This window comes from Pholcus phalangioides, unplaced genomic scaffold (genome assembly GCF_987345545.1).
Source record: "Pholcus phalangioides strain wild (caught in Gottingen) unplaced genomic scaffold, Ppha-v1.0 ptg000004l_1, whole genome shotgun sequence".
Taxonomy (NCBI): domain Eukaryota; kingdom Metazoa; phylum Arthropoda; class Arachnida; order Araneae; family Pholcidae; genus Pholcus; species Pholcus phalangioides.
The window spans coordinates 13,562,122-13,581,516 of NW_028301597.1; the positions used below are offsets into that span (position 1 = coordinate 13,562,122).

General features: G+C 37.5%; 1 protein-coding gene across 1 annotated transcript in view; it reads left to right on the plus strand.

Annotated features, from left to right (window-relative positions):
* Window positions 1-12,866, plus strand: part of LOC149086564 (soluble guanylate cyclase 88E-like) — a 101,056-nt gene extending 88,190 nt beyond the window's left edge. The window contains exons 10-14 of the mRNA XM_089230921.1: window positions 3,206-3,315; window positions 4,742-4,831; window positions 5,829-6,171; window positions 8,592-8,767; window positions 10,232-12,866. Coding sequence (XP_089087047.1) covers window positions 3,206-3,315; window positions 4,742-4,831; window positions 5,829-6,171; window positions 8,592-8,767; window positions 10,232-10,474 — 962 coding nt within the window. The 3' untranslated portion in view covers window positions 10,475-12,866. The remainder of the gene's footprint in view (window positions 1-3,205; window positions 3,316-4,741; window positions 4,832-5,828; window positions 6,172-8,591; window positions 8,768-10,231) is intronic.
* Window positions 12,867-19,395: the final 6,529 nt, after the last annotated feature.

Sequence of the window (19,395 nt, forward strand, 5' to 3'; positions counted from 1 at the left end):
GTAATCAGCTTGATTGAGTGAATTGATGCTGATTGAATTTTTGCTATAGATGATAAATTGGTTACCGAATCAAAAACTTTTCTTAATTTTAGATCAGGAGTAAGACCGAAATTGAAAAGAAAATCTGCGCCTATTATTGACTAAATTTTTCCCACACATTCCGAAATTTGTGCTACCATCTATCGGTGGAAATATGTAATCAATTATTTTACACCAGAAAAGCATTGTGTGTGTTTTGCATTTATATACATTGCTCAAAACAATTAGGGGAGCACATGGTTTTAACAAAATTACGCAAAGATGTATACCGATAAGTAACATAAAATGAATCATCCATAATTTAAAGCCTAGCAGGAAACGGAAGAAGAAAACTTCATATGCAAATCAAAGTTCATGACGTCAAAAACCAGAAAAAGGAGATAAGGGCAGAAATCGGGATGTTGCAGAAACGTCTGTTTTACTGCCGTAACTGTGAAATTCGATTGCGCAGTATTTTTTTTTTTGAGACAAGGTGACTTGAGGATGTCTCAACAACGTGATTTACCGGAATCCATGGCATGGCGTGTTATAGGCAGACTGGAATCCGGGCGAACACAACGTAGTGTCGCGGACGCTGTTGGAGTCGCCAGAAGTGTTGTTGCAAGGCTGTGGAATCGATTCCAAGAAACAGGAAATGTTAGACGTCGACCAGGGCAAGGTCGGCCACGTGCCACTACAGCAACTGATGACCGGTATGTACGGTTAACAGCCCGTCGAAACAGAACAGGGAATGCTACGTAGCTGCAAAGACGGTTGCTCTTGGCAACAGGACGAAGGGTGTCCAGCCAAACAGTACGTAATCGGCTTCATGAGGGAGGGCTCTATGCACGTGGGCCAATGGTCTGCATTCCGTTGACCCCACGCCACCGTGCGGCCCGAAGAAGATGGGCTGCTGAACATCGAGATTGGGAGCAACATGATTGGAGCCAAGTGCTGTTTACAGACGAGTCCCGATTCAGTCTGGAGTGTGACACCCGACGTGTTCTGGTATGGAGGGACAGGGGCACTCGAAATAACCCAGCATTCGTTTGTGAAAGGTCACAATACAGACGAGCTGGTTGGATGGTATGGGGTGGAATCAGCATAGGCGGACGTACGGACCTGCATATCATTCGGAATGGCACTTTGACGGCCCGAAGGTATGCAGACGAGATACTGCGACCTCATGTCATCCCTTACGCTGGAGCCATTAGAGATTCCTTTGTTTTCCAGGATGATAATGCCCGACCGCATAGAGCTCGTCTGGTGGAGAACATGCTTGAAGCTGAAACAATACAGCGTATGGAATGGCCAGCGTGCTCTCCTGACCTGAATCCAATCGAGCATGTTTGGGACATGCTCGGACGACGCATTGCTGCGCGACCAAGGCCGCCTGTTACTGTCCGAGAATTGCAGATTGCACTTCTTGAGGAGTGGAACAGTATTCCCCCAAAGTCTGATGGATAATCTCATCGCATCCATGGCAAACAGGTGTGCAGCAGTCTTAGCTGTTCGAGGAGACCACACGCCCTATTAAAACTCATGAATCATGTCTAAACAGTACTTTTTTTTATCGTTTACATGTAACCAAATTGTTGCCCTAAATCATCTTTTCATGTTTTTTCCATATTTTCAAAGAATTAAAGCTTAGTTCCAAATTTTTTTACGTCATTTTTCTGTATTGTGCATGGATACGCGTGTACTATCCATTGTATGCCAATACGTGGCTGTCTCGCACGGTTTTCTTCACTTTTTTGCTTGCTCCCCTAATTGTTTTGAGCAGTGTATTTTTTCAACAAAAATTCTTTTGTTTGATGACCTCTCAAAATTTCCCACAAATGCCAAGAAATTTCCCATGTGGACAAATTTTGGCCAATTTTTCCCACGAATATGGGAAATTTCCCACGAGTTACCATTACTGCTCTGTTGGTATTACACATATGCATATATAAGTATACATTCGCAGCATTTACAGCGGCAATCATGGATGACCAACGCCATCTGCAGGATTATTGGTTGCTATACAATAGTATCGCTACAAGCGTATTACAAGGGAAAGTGACCACGTTATAAAAGGAACCGTAATTCCCGCACTAGGGTGAACTCATATCTACAATCACTCACCGTGTCACGTCAGACACAGCAAACATTCTTTAACATAAAAATGTCTGTCTAAGCCTGAGCTGCCACGATGCGATAAATATGAATACGTTCATTGGTTTCATGTTAAAGAATGTTTACCGTGTCTGACACGACACGGTGACTGTCTGTAGTTGTCAATCTACCCTTAGGGTTTCATTTCAACTCCTCATAATTTCTGACCAAATAGAAGGACGAAAGGACAAAAAAAACAACAAAAAAACACGATTCAGCATTTTCGAACTTTGAACCTGTTATGTGAAGAACGGAGTTGTCTGCAATATGCTCATCCTACTTACAACCAGAACTTTTTCGGATATAGTTACCAGTTGGTTATTGTTATCATAAACCTCAAGTCCCTATGTGATTACATTAAGCGGCGTGCACTGTATTTTTGATATTTATAAAAATCTTGAGGAATTCATGTTCTTTTTAATTTAGTTGAATAGATCCTTTTCATTTGGGTACATGCACAAAGTCGGATGTAACAAAATGGTGCTAATTTGAATTGCTTATAGGGGTTGACATCACTAAGCTATCAAAATGAACAAGGTGCCTACGTAAAGAACGTTTTGAACAGTACTTTATGAAGTCCTGAGCGATTCGAAAATACAAAATTTGAGCCATTTTAGTTTAAAATGTCATTTCGGTAATTCATGCATAACTTTCAATAATTCATGCATAACTTTCAATAATTCATGCATAACTTTCAATAATTCATGCATAACTTTCAATAATTCATGCATAACTTTCATTAATTCATGCATTCATTCATTCCATTCAGTAATTCATACATAAGTTCGACAAATTCCTAAGAACAAAACTAATATGGCAAAGAGTTTATCAAGAGTAAAACCCATATTCCTGCACGTGTGATTTTTGGGTCGTTGAGCAAATCAAACGGGTATACGTGTCCTTAGAAGCCAAACCATTCGACACCGTTGATGAACATTTGATTTTGTTGTTGAACTTTCATTTTATTCTTTACGATGAATTCTTAACCTTAACGTTCACGGTTATGGCAATCTGACATTTCTTTCTTACGAAGGTGTGCATTCGGGTGCTGTTGTAGCCGGTGTTGTGGGACTCAAGATGCCAAGGTACTGCCTTTTCGGTGACGCTGTCAACACTGCATCCAGAATGGAAAGCACCAGTGAAGTAGTTATATCATTTATTCACTCGATTTTTCACCTAACATATACGCACTTACGTTGAAAATGTAGAAATTAAAAGGAGAAAAACTGAACGGCCATCATCTGGTCCAATGAATCTCAAATTGTGCTCAAGACAAAAAAAGGAAAAGATCTTTAGTTTACTCATGCTGTGTAAGGGAACTAAGTGAACGCTATGACCATAGAGTAGACGTTTGTAAATTGTGATTGAGAACTACCGGACCATCACATGAAAAGGTGGATTTTCCTTAAAATGCTGGTGGTAACAAATATGCGAATGTGATGTTCATGAAATGGGTATAAGAAGTAGATATATAAAATATACAGTTAGCAATCACTACTCTCAACCTGTTTTTAATCCTCTGACTGCTCAAATAGTCGGTGATTTGCTTTTTTTTTTGGCCTCCTTGAGCGAAAAAACAATTCTTTTTCTCCTCAGTTTTACTTTGTGAAAAATAGATGGTAATTTCTCACACACTTTTATATAGACTTGAAAAAGATCGAACACACAAAATCGAAAAGAGGGAGGTTGGATATAGTACGAGGAAATCTGTTAGAGAATAGCGAAATAATGCAATAAAAAATAAATAAACAAAACTAGAATTCGTACGCCATCTTAAGAATTTCATCGAAAAAAAACAATTTAAATTCGAAGGATGATTTTGAGCAGGCTAACAGCGCTCATCATCTGTAGACGGTGGTGGAAGCAGTTTAACTTCTTCACACTCGAGCCAAAACTGACAATTAAAATTTTTTTTTTAAAGATAGGATAACGTGATCACAAATCACTTATTCCCAAAAGATCGGCATGATCCGTCCAGGGAATTTGTTAGTGTTAGTAAACATCTATGCCCGAACCGGGACTCGAACCCACACCTGCACAGTGAGAGGCTAGCTCCTAACCACTTGACTGCCAGGCGGCAGTTTTTATTGATTAATTTTTATTTATTGTATGCGAAAATGTCCTTTGAAAAGAAAAAAAAAATTGATTTGGGTCGATATCTTTCTTCACTAGGACTACACATATGTGCACCTCAGGTCTTAAAAAACTTGGAAAAAGAATCATTAAAATCCTTTAAAAATGGAGAAAAATGATTTTAAAAATGGGGAGGTTGTGAGGGTTAAATAAATCAAGATAAGATTTCGGACGGCAACGGTGAGACTGAATGCATGCAAAATTTATTTAAATTATCATTTTACTTTGCATGCGGGTAATTTATTGATCTATATTAGTTTTAGTTTTCTATTTTATATCGAGGCCTTTTTTTAAGCCCTTCGATACTTGACATCACAGCATGATCCACTGTTATTGTTCTAGCAGTTTTCTGTATAGCAATAATATATTGTTTCCTTTATTACGTAGGTTTAGTTTATTTCAGATCGAATCGATAATAATAATTGCGCATTTGCAGGCCTTAAAAATTCATATAAGCGAGATGACGAAGGAGAAGCTGGACCTCGAAGAATGGACAATATCAGATCGGGGAAAGGTCACCGTCAAGGTAATTCTCCACTGACATTTTTGTTGTCGATAGTTTATCGTCGTATAAAAATTAATATTAGCCACAGTTGATATCATTTAAATATCAATATTCAAATAATAGTGGTAAGAAAGAATAGTCAGCGTAGTGAATGTTAAACTACGTAGAATAGTACTGTATAATATGAAGAGAAATAAAAAAGAATTGCACGATATGTTCACACACAGTAGAACCATTTTCGAGGTACCGCTTAATCAGACGTTTCGCGCCATTGACCGCTTCATAGATATTTCTATAGCTGAAAATTTGCTTCAATTTTTTTTAAATTAATAGATCGAGATGAGCATTTTCGATTATTTCAGCGGAATTTATACAAGTATTGTTAATGGCGAATTCCGTGACCGTTAATCCGTTTATGTAGACCTACTGGGGGTCTACATTTCCTTCATTAAGGAAATCACTATTAACGTGATATTTGGTCCGTAATATAATCTCAGAATACTTCAGTTTGCAAGAAAAAAGAAATCCCAGAAATACAGAAACATGCTTTTGATGTAACCGTCCGGCTTCTCTTGTTTCTGATTTTATGTCAGAAAAAAATTTATATTTTTGTAATTTGTGGCCCACTCAGTCTGTATCTTCTTTGAAATCTTTTACGAATCAAACGGAATAAAAAAACAAAGCACAGTCTCTCGACACATAAAGATTATCACCGAATTACACCCATTTCAACGTTAGAGTTGAAATATTTCTCGCATCTATGCAATGGCCTGTGCTTATAACCATGTGTATATGTCGTATATTAACGACAGAAAACTGCCGTTTAGCGAATGAAGTCCAAAATATCGAACTACACTTCGAATTTCGGGCAAACCAAGAGTGATTGAGATCTTTTTAAAAGGAGGGAATTCGGCTAAAAAATTCCGATTCACAAAATATTTATCTATCAATAATTAATGGATTATGGAATTGTGAGTCTCAGATTATTCTTATTTAAACACATATTTATTCTGTATAGGGAAAAGGTGAAATGAAAACGTATTGGCTGCACGGAAGAAAAAAGAGCGCTTCTGTAACGCAAGAGACAAACAGCGATAGCGACGACGAAGTGGATGACGGTGAACGCATCAAGTCGGCTTTGGTGAAACCAAATTTGCGAGTATCAACTTCGGCGGAAATCCGCTCTCTATACTCTCCCGTGACATTCGAGGACCTGTCCAGATATTCACCGGTCATATCGCCGACCAGTTCTAACAGCAGCGATTTCAATCACGCCGTAGGCATTGATTTGGCGAAAAGGACGATGTCTCTGAGGCCACCGTCACCTTCGACGTCCCCGAAACTCATCGAGAGGAGGAAAAGTGAAGTAAAATTCCAGCTTTGGTCGTCACAATTTTCACTGATAATAACATTTTGCAAGGGTTTTCTGATCTCGTGTTCGAGAAACAAATGCATTTATGGAAATATATTCTACTTATATAATTGACATTAATTAAGTCAATTACAGTGAATCCTCGATATAACGATACTCTGCGGACTAAGAAAAATATCGTTGCAGAGGGGCTATCATTATATCGAGAGGAAGGATTATCATCAGTCGCCACCAAATTTACGCTGTATCATTGGTGTCTATTTTACTTACCTACCTACCTAATTTAATCTTTCCGTCGTTTCCCGGTTTTCATGGACAATCGGACGACTTACTAACGTGTATGAAGAGAAAAACAAGATTGCGCGTGTAATGTGTTTTGTGTAGTGTGTGTAGTGAACAGAAAGATGAAGAGAAAAATTCGGTGATATCAAAAGGTTGAAAATTTAACCGAAGCACTAGTTCCCACTCATTCATTCAGCACCCATCTCGCCACCCGAGCAAAGAGCACCGCTCCGCGCTCACTCGGAAGAAAAAAGGGGAAAAAACACCTTCAGAAAAAAAACCAATAAGAAAAACACCACCCAATACACCAACAGAGGGTGGGGATCTCAACATTTTCACATTTACACATTTGGATCCAGGATATACCTTAAAAACATTGCGTAATAATTGCACATTTACAATGAGTCTAACGACTTAGAAGAATAATAGCATACATTTTATGCATAGATAATAATATTGACGAACGAAAATGAGATACTTTTCTCGTATGTTTTTACATATGCACATTTAAACATTTGGAGCGGGATATATTTCAATAGTAGTTGAACATTTGCATATTAGAAAAAGGATACAATTCAAAAAGGATACGAGTTCTAGGCTCAATGAGTCTGCTATCTCATAAGCCAGTTTACTGCGGAATTTTTTGCGGCCTAGAGAACTTCATCATTTGGCATGCATTATAATTGACTATATCAACCAGTTGTTCAAATTCAGAATTAGGCATTTTCTGAAACTGCTCTCTCGATAATTCCTGGATATATTCCAATATCGTGGGCATTTTTAAGTCTCTTCTAATTTCAGCTCCTCTGATGAATTTTGGCGCTTTAAAAAAAGATCTTAAGATTTTGTTCTGCTGTGTTTGGAGACTTTGCATGTTTGATTTTGAAGTATGAGCCCAATGGACTTGAATAGGATGATTTTATTCCTCAAGGAGAGTTTAGCACTTGGAACATAATCCTGGACATCATACCCAATGCTTGTGTCACTTTGCTTCTCAGGTATTTGATTTGTGGTACAAAGATCATTGGCATCTATTCTAAATTGGCGTTGTTATTATGCCGTAAAATGCCTTAAAAAGTTTGTATTTGCAACAAAAAAATTCCATTTGATCAATTGATAACAAAATTTGTCTGGTTGTTTCATGTTGTAAAGTGGTTTAATTTACAACATTATTGTGCACTACGTAAAAAGTAGCTTCTTGGCAACTTCATCAACACTTTCGGAAGGTAGATGGCGACGCTTATTCAACATCCTCCCCCGGAAAGAACAAAAATTAGTGAGGAAGTTGAAAGTATGTTGAAGGCGATTTTGAGCTGTATTTTGAAAAATATCTCTCTGCAAAAATCTATTCAAAAAATATTGTTATAGAGGTCATTTGATCATTTTTGTCGCATCACAGTCATTTTCTGCCCACGAGGGCTAATTAGACCGGGATCTACAATTTATTGCCGATTCCGAACGGCAGGCTTTTTTTTTATACTCATCGAGAGGTTGGTGCGCTAACACCTCGATGGGGGATTCCCTGCGGTAGCAATTTGTTTTGCTGTCATGTCGCCGTTTCTGTTGTACCCGTGTCAGGAAAGTTTTCTGACAAGGACGAACCGGGTATCGAACTCGCGACACCTTTAAACATCCTTTGGTACTTTAGGCGAGTATCTTACCGACCTGGGCTACCGTGCCCCTTGTTATAGAGGGATTTATCATAGTAAAAGATGTTGTATCGAGAGAAACATTGGCTACAGGCAATTCCAAACAAGATTCTAAAAATACCGTAATAGAAGGATTTATCGCTGTATTGAGTGTCGTTGTAGCGAGGTTTCGCTTTATTTTGTTTTTCTATTCATAAAAATTAACCGTAAATTTTGAAAACATGGTATAAAAGACGGTAAAGTAAAATTTAGTTTATCGTCTATTATACCATGCACATGTTTAACCTTACTCATGTTTGTACCGTTATTTAATGGTACGAACACGACGTTAAACAATTACTGAATTTTGAATTGTAAAATAAGAATTTGTGCACTAAAGAGCCAAAATAGTCGTAATGCATTTCGTAATAACAATACGTATGAAATTTCTCTATGAATAAATTTATCTGTTTTTATTTTCCTTGGCGCTTCTGAACAGACACAACGCTGAAATCCAGCCGAAATGAATCCCTAGCTTCAGAAGGGAAGCTCTTGAGGACTGCTGCTGTTCAGACGAGTCCCAAGTTTCAAAGTTTCGACAGATCTATCGTATTACCACATAGCCGGACATGGCAATCGCCTCATTCTTTTTCCGTAGGTGCTGACATTCACGATGTAAGTATTATGTAGTATTCGATTTATATATACAGGGTGCGTAGAGCTAACAGAACGCACCGAAAATTACTGGCGAACCGTTGATTCTAGAGGTACACATCCAATTAGAAAAATTATCCAAATAACGTGTGAAACTCAGATATACGTCATTTATATTGAAAGCGGTTGTATAGTTATTGAAATAAAAATATAAAAAATTTTTATACGGACACCCTGTGATCAAAAACCCAATTAGAAAGTAGTTGCCTTGTCTCTCCTGAGGCAATAAAAAATCCACACAAATATCTCTGCAAATACTGCTGTCAGTTACGTGGACTTTTTGTTGTTGTTGTGCTCAGAGTTTTTATGCTCCTAAAGAAGAAACGGTAAATTCAGGTCTCTTAACCTATCAGCAACGACGTTTCATCTTTAGGGCATAAAAATCCGAGCCCTATTAACTATACAACCCCTTTCAATAGAAATGACTTATCTGAGGTCTACGTTATTTGGATAACTTTTCTTAATTGGAAGTATGCATCTAGGATCAACGCTTCGCCAATAATTTGCAGTGCATGCTGTTAGCTCTATGCACCCTATGTGTATATTGTTTGAAATAAAGATATACATAGAGTAGGGCTTGATATCTTGAACGACTTGCCAGGGGCATGTAAAAATTTTGACACGGCATGCATTTTTTCAACCACATGCTTGACCTTAGAATATTAAATATTGATTCACGCGTGTAATATTTTAAGTCAGGCATTCAGAGATTTGTACTTGTTCAATCCCGATATACAGTATCTGTTATGCTGATCTCGAACTTTGAAGCTCGAAAAGAAGGGGGAGGGGGACAAATTCGTGACTTCAAAATAAAATTTGACACGTATTTTCTCACATAAAAATAGTCGCGATTTCCACGTACGAAAATACATGTGTAACTTGACTAAAATTGTGTGATAACTGATAAGATGGGAGTGAGGGATCGGTATTTTTTCGCTTTTAAGCCTGGCTTCCCACCAGAAATGCTTATATTTTTTGCCCATTTCTCTATACTGGAGAGGGGGGGGGGGCGTAGAGTATACCCAACTGCCACCCTTATATACATTAGTTTAGTAATCGTCCATCGTGAAAATTTCAAATTTTATTTATTACTTCAAGTTTTTATCCACTTCATTTTTCCTCAGTCCATCCGCTCCTTTTTCATGTTATGTAAGTATCGTGTTGATGTATCTGCTCCTTGCAGAATGTACTGAGAGCAAACCATTCTGCTAGACAAGGAATATGATTTGTCGATCATGTCCATCTTAGTCTTTTGTTTTGTTGTGTATTTTTTCATTTTATTCAATATATTATGATTTTTTAACAATATATGATAGTTATCATTATTTTTATTATTCAATTTATTATTTTTTATACAATTTCGTTTTGTTCAGTTTTAACAATTTACTAACTTTTAATTTTTTCCCTTATATTCCTTTGAACAAGGTGAATGGTCTGATAGCAACGTCGAGCGGTAAACTCGTGGGTTGCTGTCACCACTGCTGCCACTTCGATTCGCATCATTGTGACAGTGTTGTGAGAACTAAGTCTACCAGAAGATCACAACAACTTTCGGATGCCACCAAAAATTTCAAAAAGGGTATCAAAGTTATCCACGTCGCACCGAGGTTGAGAGATCGAGAGGAATCGATCGCAGCCGTCAAGAGCAACACTTGTGTATTTCTATGAAAACTTACATTGAAAAGAAATGAAAACACATCGGGAATGTGTATCATTTCTATTTTATTCCAAATATCACAGCCTGATATTTATATGATGCGTTACGTAATCAGAGACAATTTATCACTGTTTTTGATTCAAGAAAATTGAGGGGGAACTAATTGATCGCTCATTGAAACAGTATAATAACATGGGGCAAAATAAGGAATTGAGTTTATATCTGTTTTGTTTGTTTCACTTTCAGGTATTTTTGTCATACACACTCTCTCTCTCTCTCTCTCTTATCTCAGTTTCCATTGATATTTTCTACAATTCTTCATTTTGGAGGAGGGGTGATTCAGCTTCTCATGTCTTATAGCTTATGGGAATAATACGAGAGACAGAAATCGACTCTCAAACATCGTTTAAATATACCACTACTACTACTAATAATAAATATTTATTTGCATATGGAACCAGACCCATGCAAGGACGGCGTACAATTGAAAAGAAAACCACGATTCATTAGTACGCACATAACCAATTCACATGATAACAATTCAAAAAAAAAAAAACAACGAACACCAATATAAAAAATTCAATAATTTCACAACATCGTTAAAAAAATGAAAAATTTTCCAATTTTATCTTCGGATAAGTTCGATATTTTGAAAATGAAATTTTCAAGTCTAGCGAGATTGCGGAAAATACATGATTTTAGAAGTATGCTTCTTTGTAGATTAAATAGTGGGCATTCTCGAATAAAATATGAAATGTGTCGAATAAATTATTGTAGTTACTGCTGCATTTAGGGCAATTCTGGTCAGGATTTAATATGAAATATCCTCTAGACAAACTCAAAAAACCACCATCTGTTCTAATTTAAAATTAGGCGTTTCCACGACACAAAGGTATGTTAAAAAGCAGATAATTTTCAGTTGTGAGACTCAAAAAATCTCGTGGCAGGGAGCATATTTTGTTGACCTATGAATTGATAAAAGATCGTTTTGAATTGTTAGGTCTACGTGTCTTGAAATGATCATAGAAAAATGTTTTCTGAGCGCAGCCGGTGCCATTTGCAGGTCCCAACAATCGCAGAATCGTACTGTATATTAGCATCGTTTAATTTAATTCTTGAGAAACGAGTTCTCTCTAAAAAAAAAGACTCCGGTCTTTCGGCCACGGACTACAATTAACTACCGACTGAGTTGTGCTGGAAGTGTGGTGTGAATGAACTACTATGAATATGTACCTAATAGGTCTAGGTGCGTATCTAGTGTTGAACATGAGTTTCTTTTTTTGTACTGCCATCTATTTTTCAAAGTATGAGTGAAGTGTAGTGATGGAATATTTGTATCGTTGTAGGTCTGTTGCTTCCTGCGCATTTAAGATATTTTATTTTGGTGGCATGCATTTTCATCGTGCACTTTTCACCTTTTTTGTCGTACCTGAGCGGCATTTTGTTTATTCGGGCGTTGCCAGAGATTTTTTAAGCGAATTACTTCGTCATTAAATGTATATATTTCAGCACAAATTTTATTTGCGATGATAATTCAGCAGCACGCACCCCCCGCCCCCCGGGTCCTGGATTTCACCTCTCTCTTCCCATGTACAGTAGAACTTGTCGATAACGGACAACCTTGGAACCGGGAATTTTGTGTGCTAATGTAATAGTAAAATACATTGAGGCCCACTGACGTAATTCCAAAAAAATTGTTTGTTAACGGGAAGTGTCCGTTGTAGAATGTTCCACTGTGTAAAGCAATTTTTAAAAGATTCTCGGTTTTCGGCAACACACGAGTGTATTACTCCACTACTGATTGCGATTAGTAGAGGCCAACAAGTTTCGGGAGTTTGGAAAACGATGTCTCTCATTCCACACACACTCACACACACACACATTTTTCTCATCCGGATCTTCACGTAATTCCTATATGCCGTACGACTATCTGCTGCTTCTAACAACTTTTAATGTGTCATTTTAATATGTAAATTTTAAACCTAGTTCGATCGATTTCAAATGGCTGCGAATTCCTTATTCGGCGAACGAAAACGGATCAATCGCTTATTGTTTTCGCAGAGAAAAAATAAAAAATAAAAACAATAACAACAACCAGTTCATGATAATTATTTACCTCAAAGCATAGCGTACAAAAATGTCCGATTCATCACAAATTTCCCGTTCTTTGAAAAATCGAACACTGTACAATCAAGAGTGAGAAGCCAAAAACGACTTTAAAAGTAAGATTCGACTCTTCAGAAAACGATGTAAATACTGTAATAATAAAATGCTGCTGTGAGATGCATGAGTAATTTTCGCGAATTAGTCAAAAGTCCGTTATGTAGTCTCCTATATTCTTATTTATGTAGTTTTCATTTGCAAAGTGTACATTACAACGAGAAAATAAATTGTGAACACATATGAAGATTCGTGTCACATATAAATGTCTGTGAACTAAATTATTTTAATTGACTCACACAATTCTCACTTTTACACTAATCCTCTTACATAAAAGTTATATTACAGCAGTAGAAGCTCTCAAACTCCGACTCCTCGGGAGCTAGATGATTCCGGATTATGGATCCAGGGGCTGTACTATCTGCTCATGTTTATTCCCATCCCATCCGAATTATAAGCATGACTTTAAGAATAATCCGAAAAACGATACCAAGGAATTATTCTTAGGCTCACTCCTTAACGTCACGTGACGCGAAAGAGGGAAAATCAAAAGAAATCGCTTTCCACACAGGGAAAAGCGATTTTTCCTTTTAGCCGATCGACCGCTGACCAATCAAAATTGAGCATGGGATATACAACTACTACTATACATTTACTGAATTTTTTGTTCAGCGACGGTGGCAACGCAAATTCATTTTTGATGCACGTGCAGAACATTTGTTGTTGTTTTTTCACATTCTTTAACGTTAAAAATGGAGGGCGAGGCTATCTGAGAGAAGTCTAACGGATAGATATTTTTTTAATGGGAAGGATGGAAGTTATTTCTATAGTTAAAATATATTTTTCAGCGAGTAAATATTATTCACGAGTATATTTCAGCATTTATATTAATTTATTGAAGTTCTTTAAGCCGTACTTCAGTTCATAAGGAACTACCGAAATCACATTGGAATAAAAAATGTATGGTTGTTCTTCATTGCCTATTTTGATGGATGTGGGTGATTATTACTTTGCTTCATCTATTTTTTTAAACATATAATTTTAAGATAATATAATTATATCATCGAGAAATATATATATATATATACTCTGAAATCACCATATAATACTCTGGTGACCAGAGAAAAATATATCTTTCTCTAGAGAGATTATCGTTATATCGGGAGGCAGAGAGTATATGCATTTTCAAACAAGACTCGAAAAAATACAGTTGTAGCGAGCTTTCACTGTACACTACACTTGGTAATGAGTAGATTTCTAATTGAATCCAATCAATTGTAAAAGACCGATGAAATTGCAGTTTTCTTTCAAGGAAACACACCACTTAAGTCATCGTAATAAATTTTCAAGTCAAAGAAATAAATTTTTCACTAAACCGGCACCATCGCGAGTAGAAAATACTATCATCCGATGCTTAAGGAGTGGGTCTCCCCTATCAGTATCTTCCTCCGAGTATTCGGAGAAAAACGATGGTACAAAAATTTCCCCTTTTATGCTTATATTGTCATAATCGATACGGATCGGATTCCTGATAAGCATGAATAGATAGTACAGCCCCAGTTTTGTTTATTTCTAAAGCAGCAAAATGTGGTTCTTCGAACATTTTGATTCATATTTGCCTTTGAAAGAAAATTAATAAAGCAACGTACGTGTATGTATATATGTGATAATAGATTGATGGTAAACGTCAGATTTTCTGATTTCATACTCTCCACACAACATTCGTACTTTTCTTTTTACCGTACACCACCCAGACTCTGTCGGCATTCGTCAATTTCAGTCCTTGTCCCGGTTAAGGGGCTGGGTGGTGTCGGGGAACTTTAATTTCCATGTATATAGAATACATACATAAAAAGAAGTTTAAAAAAAGCTTACAAAAGAAAAAAAGAGCAGGCAAAAAAGAAAATCCTAGATTAATTACAATATATACAAATTATGATGACAGACAAATAAAAGAAAGAGGAGGGGGGAAAGCCAACTGTAAGGTGAACGTTCGCCGAGGGCCTAAAGCGCAGGACTGGCTTGAGTCCAGCTTGGTCAGCGGACAAGTCTATAGTCTGACGAGTCTGAGTCTTCGACCTATCGCTGATGTTTTCCTGCCAACTGGTCGAGCGCCTTGGCTCCACAGCGGTGGTGCTGGGCCTCTCCCCATCAAAGTCCGGTCCGATCATCTTAGCCTTTTCCGGGTTTTCTTGTAGGAATCTGACAAGACTGATTAGTTTTCTTGTCGGCTCCGGTCTTTTTAAGGCATTGACCATCCATGTTGTTTCCAAGGCTTCCGAGAGAGAGAGGGAGCTCTTAGATGGAACTCTTTGGTGTGTCAACAAGATGTGGCGTAGTGGAGTTTTGTGCAGAGTCCACCACAGCTGCAACGACCGTTGGGGATGGACTTGAACCTTCGGAGGTTAGCAGAGAATGGGCGTGTCCAGTAACGAACATAATCAATTCTCTGCACCACTTGCTGTTCCACGTTTTAACGCGACTCAGGATCTTATGCGTGGACTTTCCCGAAGCCTCCAGATCATCCCAGGCTACTTGCCAGTTCATCATCATGTCACCCCATAGCCCGGCTTTGGCAGCGGATGCCGGCAAGCGGATTTCATTTGATAATCTGCCATTCTTTGTGGCCTCCTCATTGCCCCACAAACCCGCATGCGCCTTTATCCATGATATTTTGATATTCGGGTGTCTGTGGAGTAATGTTCTTATTCTCCGGGCCGTATGGGGATGTGTCTGTGCATTCTGGATGGCCATGATTCCGGAGAGGCTGTCCGTTCTTATGTGAGCATGTTCTTTCCGTTTTGCTGCTTCTTTAGTCGCTGCTAGGATGGCACGTAGTTGTGGTCACTAGTAAATTGCGGCTCACTAGATGCGCACTCAGACTGTTAGGTACACGTACTTACAATTCCGGCACAATTCCCTAGGTAGTAAATTGCCCATAGCGATAGACCTGAGTTGTGCTCGGCTTGAAAAAAAAAAAAGTTGTGGTGGGCTACCGCTGTGGTGGTCGAGTGGTCATAGTGACGGACTCGCATCGCCGGGACCCGGGTTCGAGCCCCACCATCGCCACAGTGGTGGTCGGCTGAAGTTGGTTTTCTGTGGTTCCCAACTTCGAGACGCAAATGCGAGCTGATCTTCCCGTTAAAAAGTATCGCCACAGAGAGTCCTACAAACAGTACAAATATTCAGTCACTACACATCACTCACTTCACTTTTGAGATATAGATGGCAGCACTGAAAAATCATACACAATACTAGATACGCACTCAGACTGTTAGGTACACACACTTACACTTCCGGCACAACTCACTAGGTAGTAAATTGCCTATGGCGATAGACCTGAGTTGTGCTCGGTTTCGAAAAAAAAAAATTGTAGTCGGCTGAAGTTGGTTTTCTGTGGTTCCCAACTTCAAGGCGCGAATGCAAGCCGATCTGCCCTTTAAAATGTCTCGCCACAGAGAGCAACAGACCTACAAACAGTACAAATGTAATTCAATCATAACACAACACTCACTTTACTTCTGAAATATTGATGACAGCACTGAAAAATCAAACACAATACTACATACGCACTTAAACTGTTAGGTACACACACAGTTACACTTCCGGCACAACTCACTAGGTAGTAAATCACCCATAGATGGTGATAGACCTGAGTTGTGCTCGGTTTGAAAAAAAAGAAAATTTTGCTTGGAATACTGAGTTTCCAGGCTGGAGTTTCGACTTCCATATGTCCACGACCTCTTCGTTCTGGGTTCTTACGTAGGCTGCCCACATGCATTGAGACACGCCGGTGCCATCATTGTGCTTGCATTTCTCCAGAAGTCCGAAAACCGTCGTGGATACCCACAATACATCAGGAAAATGTGGTACAAAAGAAGTAGAAAATAGTCGATGTAAGAGGAAAAGCCGAAAAGAGGGATTTTAGTAAAGAAAAAACGTCATAGTCCTCAGTTAAAAATAAATGTTCGGCAGAAGTGATCCAGATTATGAATCCGTCCGGATTAGGGAGGTTCTACTGAGAATAATATCAGTAATTTTTGAACTCAAATATATTATGAAGAAATTGTAAATACACTTGTGTTTATGCAAAATAAAATGTCTACAGGCTAAATTGAGTATTTTGTTATTCCTCAAACTGCTCCCATCGTCTATTGGTGATGAGTGTAGCAGCCTGCTCAATCATCTACTGATGATTTAAATTTCTTTAAATAGAGTTTCTAATTGCCATCTATTTCTCACAAAATATAACTAAAAAAAACAAAATTTGTCAACAGAATCACATCTTAGTCGATTTGCGCAGCCAAAGGGTTAAGACTCTACGATCCAATAAATAAATCCTGTTTGTTGTGTAAGTATTTGTCCCACACATGTTCAGGTTTGCTTGCACAAGTATTCTGAAACCTGATCGTGTGTAGCGAGCTTTAGGCAAAACCAATTTTAGTTGATACTTTAAAGGTCGATTTCGTCCCAGCAAGGATGTATCACTACTTGCAGTTCTGTAGAACGAAAATAGTATTACTTATTACTAGAGCCAGGATTTTCATGCTCTAAAAACTTCTAAAAAATGCTCTATAAAAGATGCATTTATGCTCTTAAAAAACTGTAAATACGCCCTATAAAACGAAAAATGTGTCCTAAAAATTTTTCATTCCTATCTCAAATAACATTAGTTTTAGCAAAACAGTGTGAAAATGTTGATAATGTGATAGCGTTGATGCTATCTAAATTCTCTTTAAACATTATTTACTTTTTATGAACAGAAATTCTTCGTTTTACTAATCTCATCGAGCTAAAATTTCCCTTTTGAGCGTTTTTCCCTCTGCTGCCATCTATAGGTAAAAATACCTAGCCAGCCAACTAGTGTATTTAGCTTTAGAGAAGCACAAAATTATATATATATATATATAAATAAAAATAAATAAATAAATAAATAATTCTTTTTATTTTTTTGATAAGAACTCTCAAAATTTCCCACAAACGCAACCCCCCCCCCCCACATTTACCAATTATAGCAAAATTTACCCCCGAGTTACCATCACCACCACCAAACCAGAACATGACTCCCACTCTGTTCCCAAAGAGGATATAAGCGGTTAAGAAGTCATGCTGGAAAAGCCTTTCAGCATCTAGGCCGGGAGAGCCACCACGCAGAGGTCGCAACAGCAGCAACCAACCAACCCCCAGAGCAATCAGAAAAGGCAGCACAAAAAGCTTTAGCCCCGGATAAGTGATGCCTTAAGGCATCAACTCTCCGGGAAAAGGGGAAAAAATACACATATTATATGACATATTGCTGGAAAATCTGAAAATTACGGCAGCGGAAAACACTATGAACGTTAATGTTCGTCAATATGATACGAAGCAAAAGGTAGGATAACCGATATTACATGGATACAGATTACAGATTTACATGGATTACAGATACTACGCAGCAATAACATGCCTCCATGAAATATAATACAGATGGCAGAGAAAAAATATTGCTACAAAAATCACCGATTCAAATGATTAATCTATTTACAGCCACACACACCAGTGTCATTGAAGGACTAGTAGTTTTTATGCTCCAATAATTTATTGTCATCGCTGATTGTTGAAAAACCTTAATTTCCGGATTTTTTCACCAATACGCAACAAGGCTCCATTTTTAGTGCCAAGAGCTCTCGTTAGAGGTGGGAACAGCAAAAACCAGTCTGAAGCGGGATTGGAATAGCGAGGAAAAAATTAACTTTTCATCGAAAATCATTAACTATGCTAAATATGCCTTAAAAGTTTGAAAATATGTTCTATCACAAAAAAAATATGCAAAGACGGAAATCCGGAACCCTACTTATTACAGTCGACGCTCGTTATAACGACCCTCTTCGTTCTACGGAAAACGGGCGTTATATTGGAATGCTTAAAAAAATCATAAATTTTAGTTCTCCGGAAATTTATACAGATATTGTATTGACGGAATAAAAAAAATCTTTTATTGTGAAAAAATGTTACAATGAAAACGTATCTGGCAGAAAATTATCAGTTGTTGGTGTGAGGAGGAGGTTGTAAGGTGACACTTGTAAGGTGTAGGAAGGAAAACTATTGCCTATTAAGATTTTTTTAAGATTAATTAATGCAATTCGAAAGTCGTTAGTGCATTATTACATATTTTTAAAGCTAAATAGTTGAGGAAGTATGATATTTTGAAAGATCTTTCTGCCGATATTGGAATTGTAATTTGTTAAAGAAATTAACGTTGGAATTAAAGTCATTCCTTTTGTCGGGGATACCTGTTAAGACAATATTGTCGTTTGCAATGTCTATTTTTAAGTCAGCTTGATTACTATCGTGATTAGTTTTTTTTAAGATTTAACGTGTTAGGATACACTTGTTGACTAATTTCGAGAAAGTTATTCTAATTGAAAATTATTAAATGATCAATGCATCTAAAACCTGTAATATTATAAGAAATTACATTTTTGTTTTCGTAGTAATGTAAAAAGGTATTAGCAAAAGCACTTGAAATACTCGTAGTACCCATAGAGATACCCATGGCCTGTTTATATATAAATTAATACCCCACCTAATAACTATGAACAGTGCATCAAAATAGAAAAAAAACAAATGGATTAATTTGGCCAAAATCCGTAGTTTTGAAAGTTGTTTATTTAATGGCATTAATTTACATAAACAAACTACAGGTGTCGCTATGGGTTCCAGCTTGTGCTTTGCTAACAGTTTTTTTTTTTGCATTGCTATGTAAACAAAAATTTAATTTACTGGCGAATCG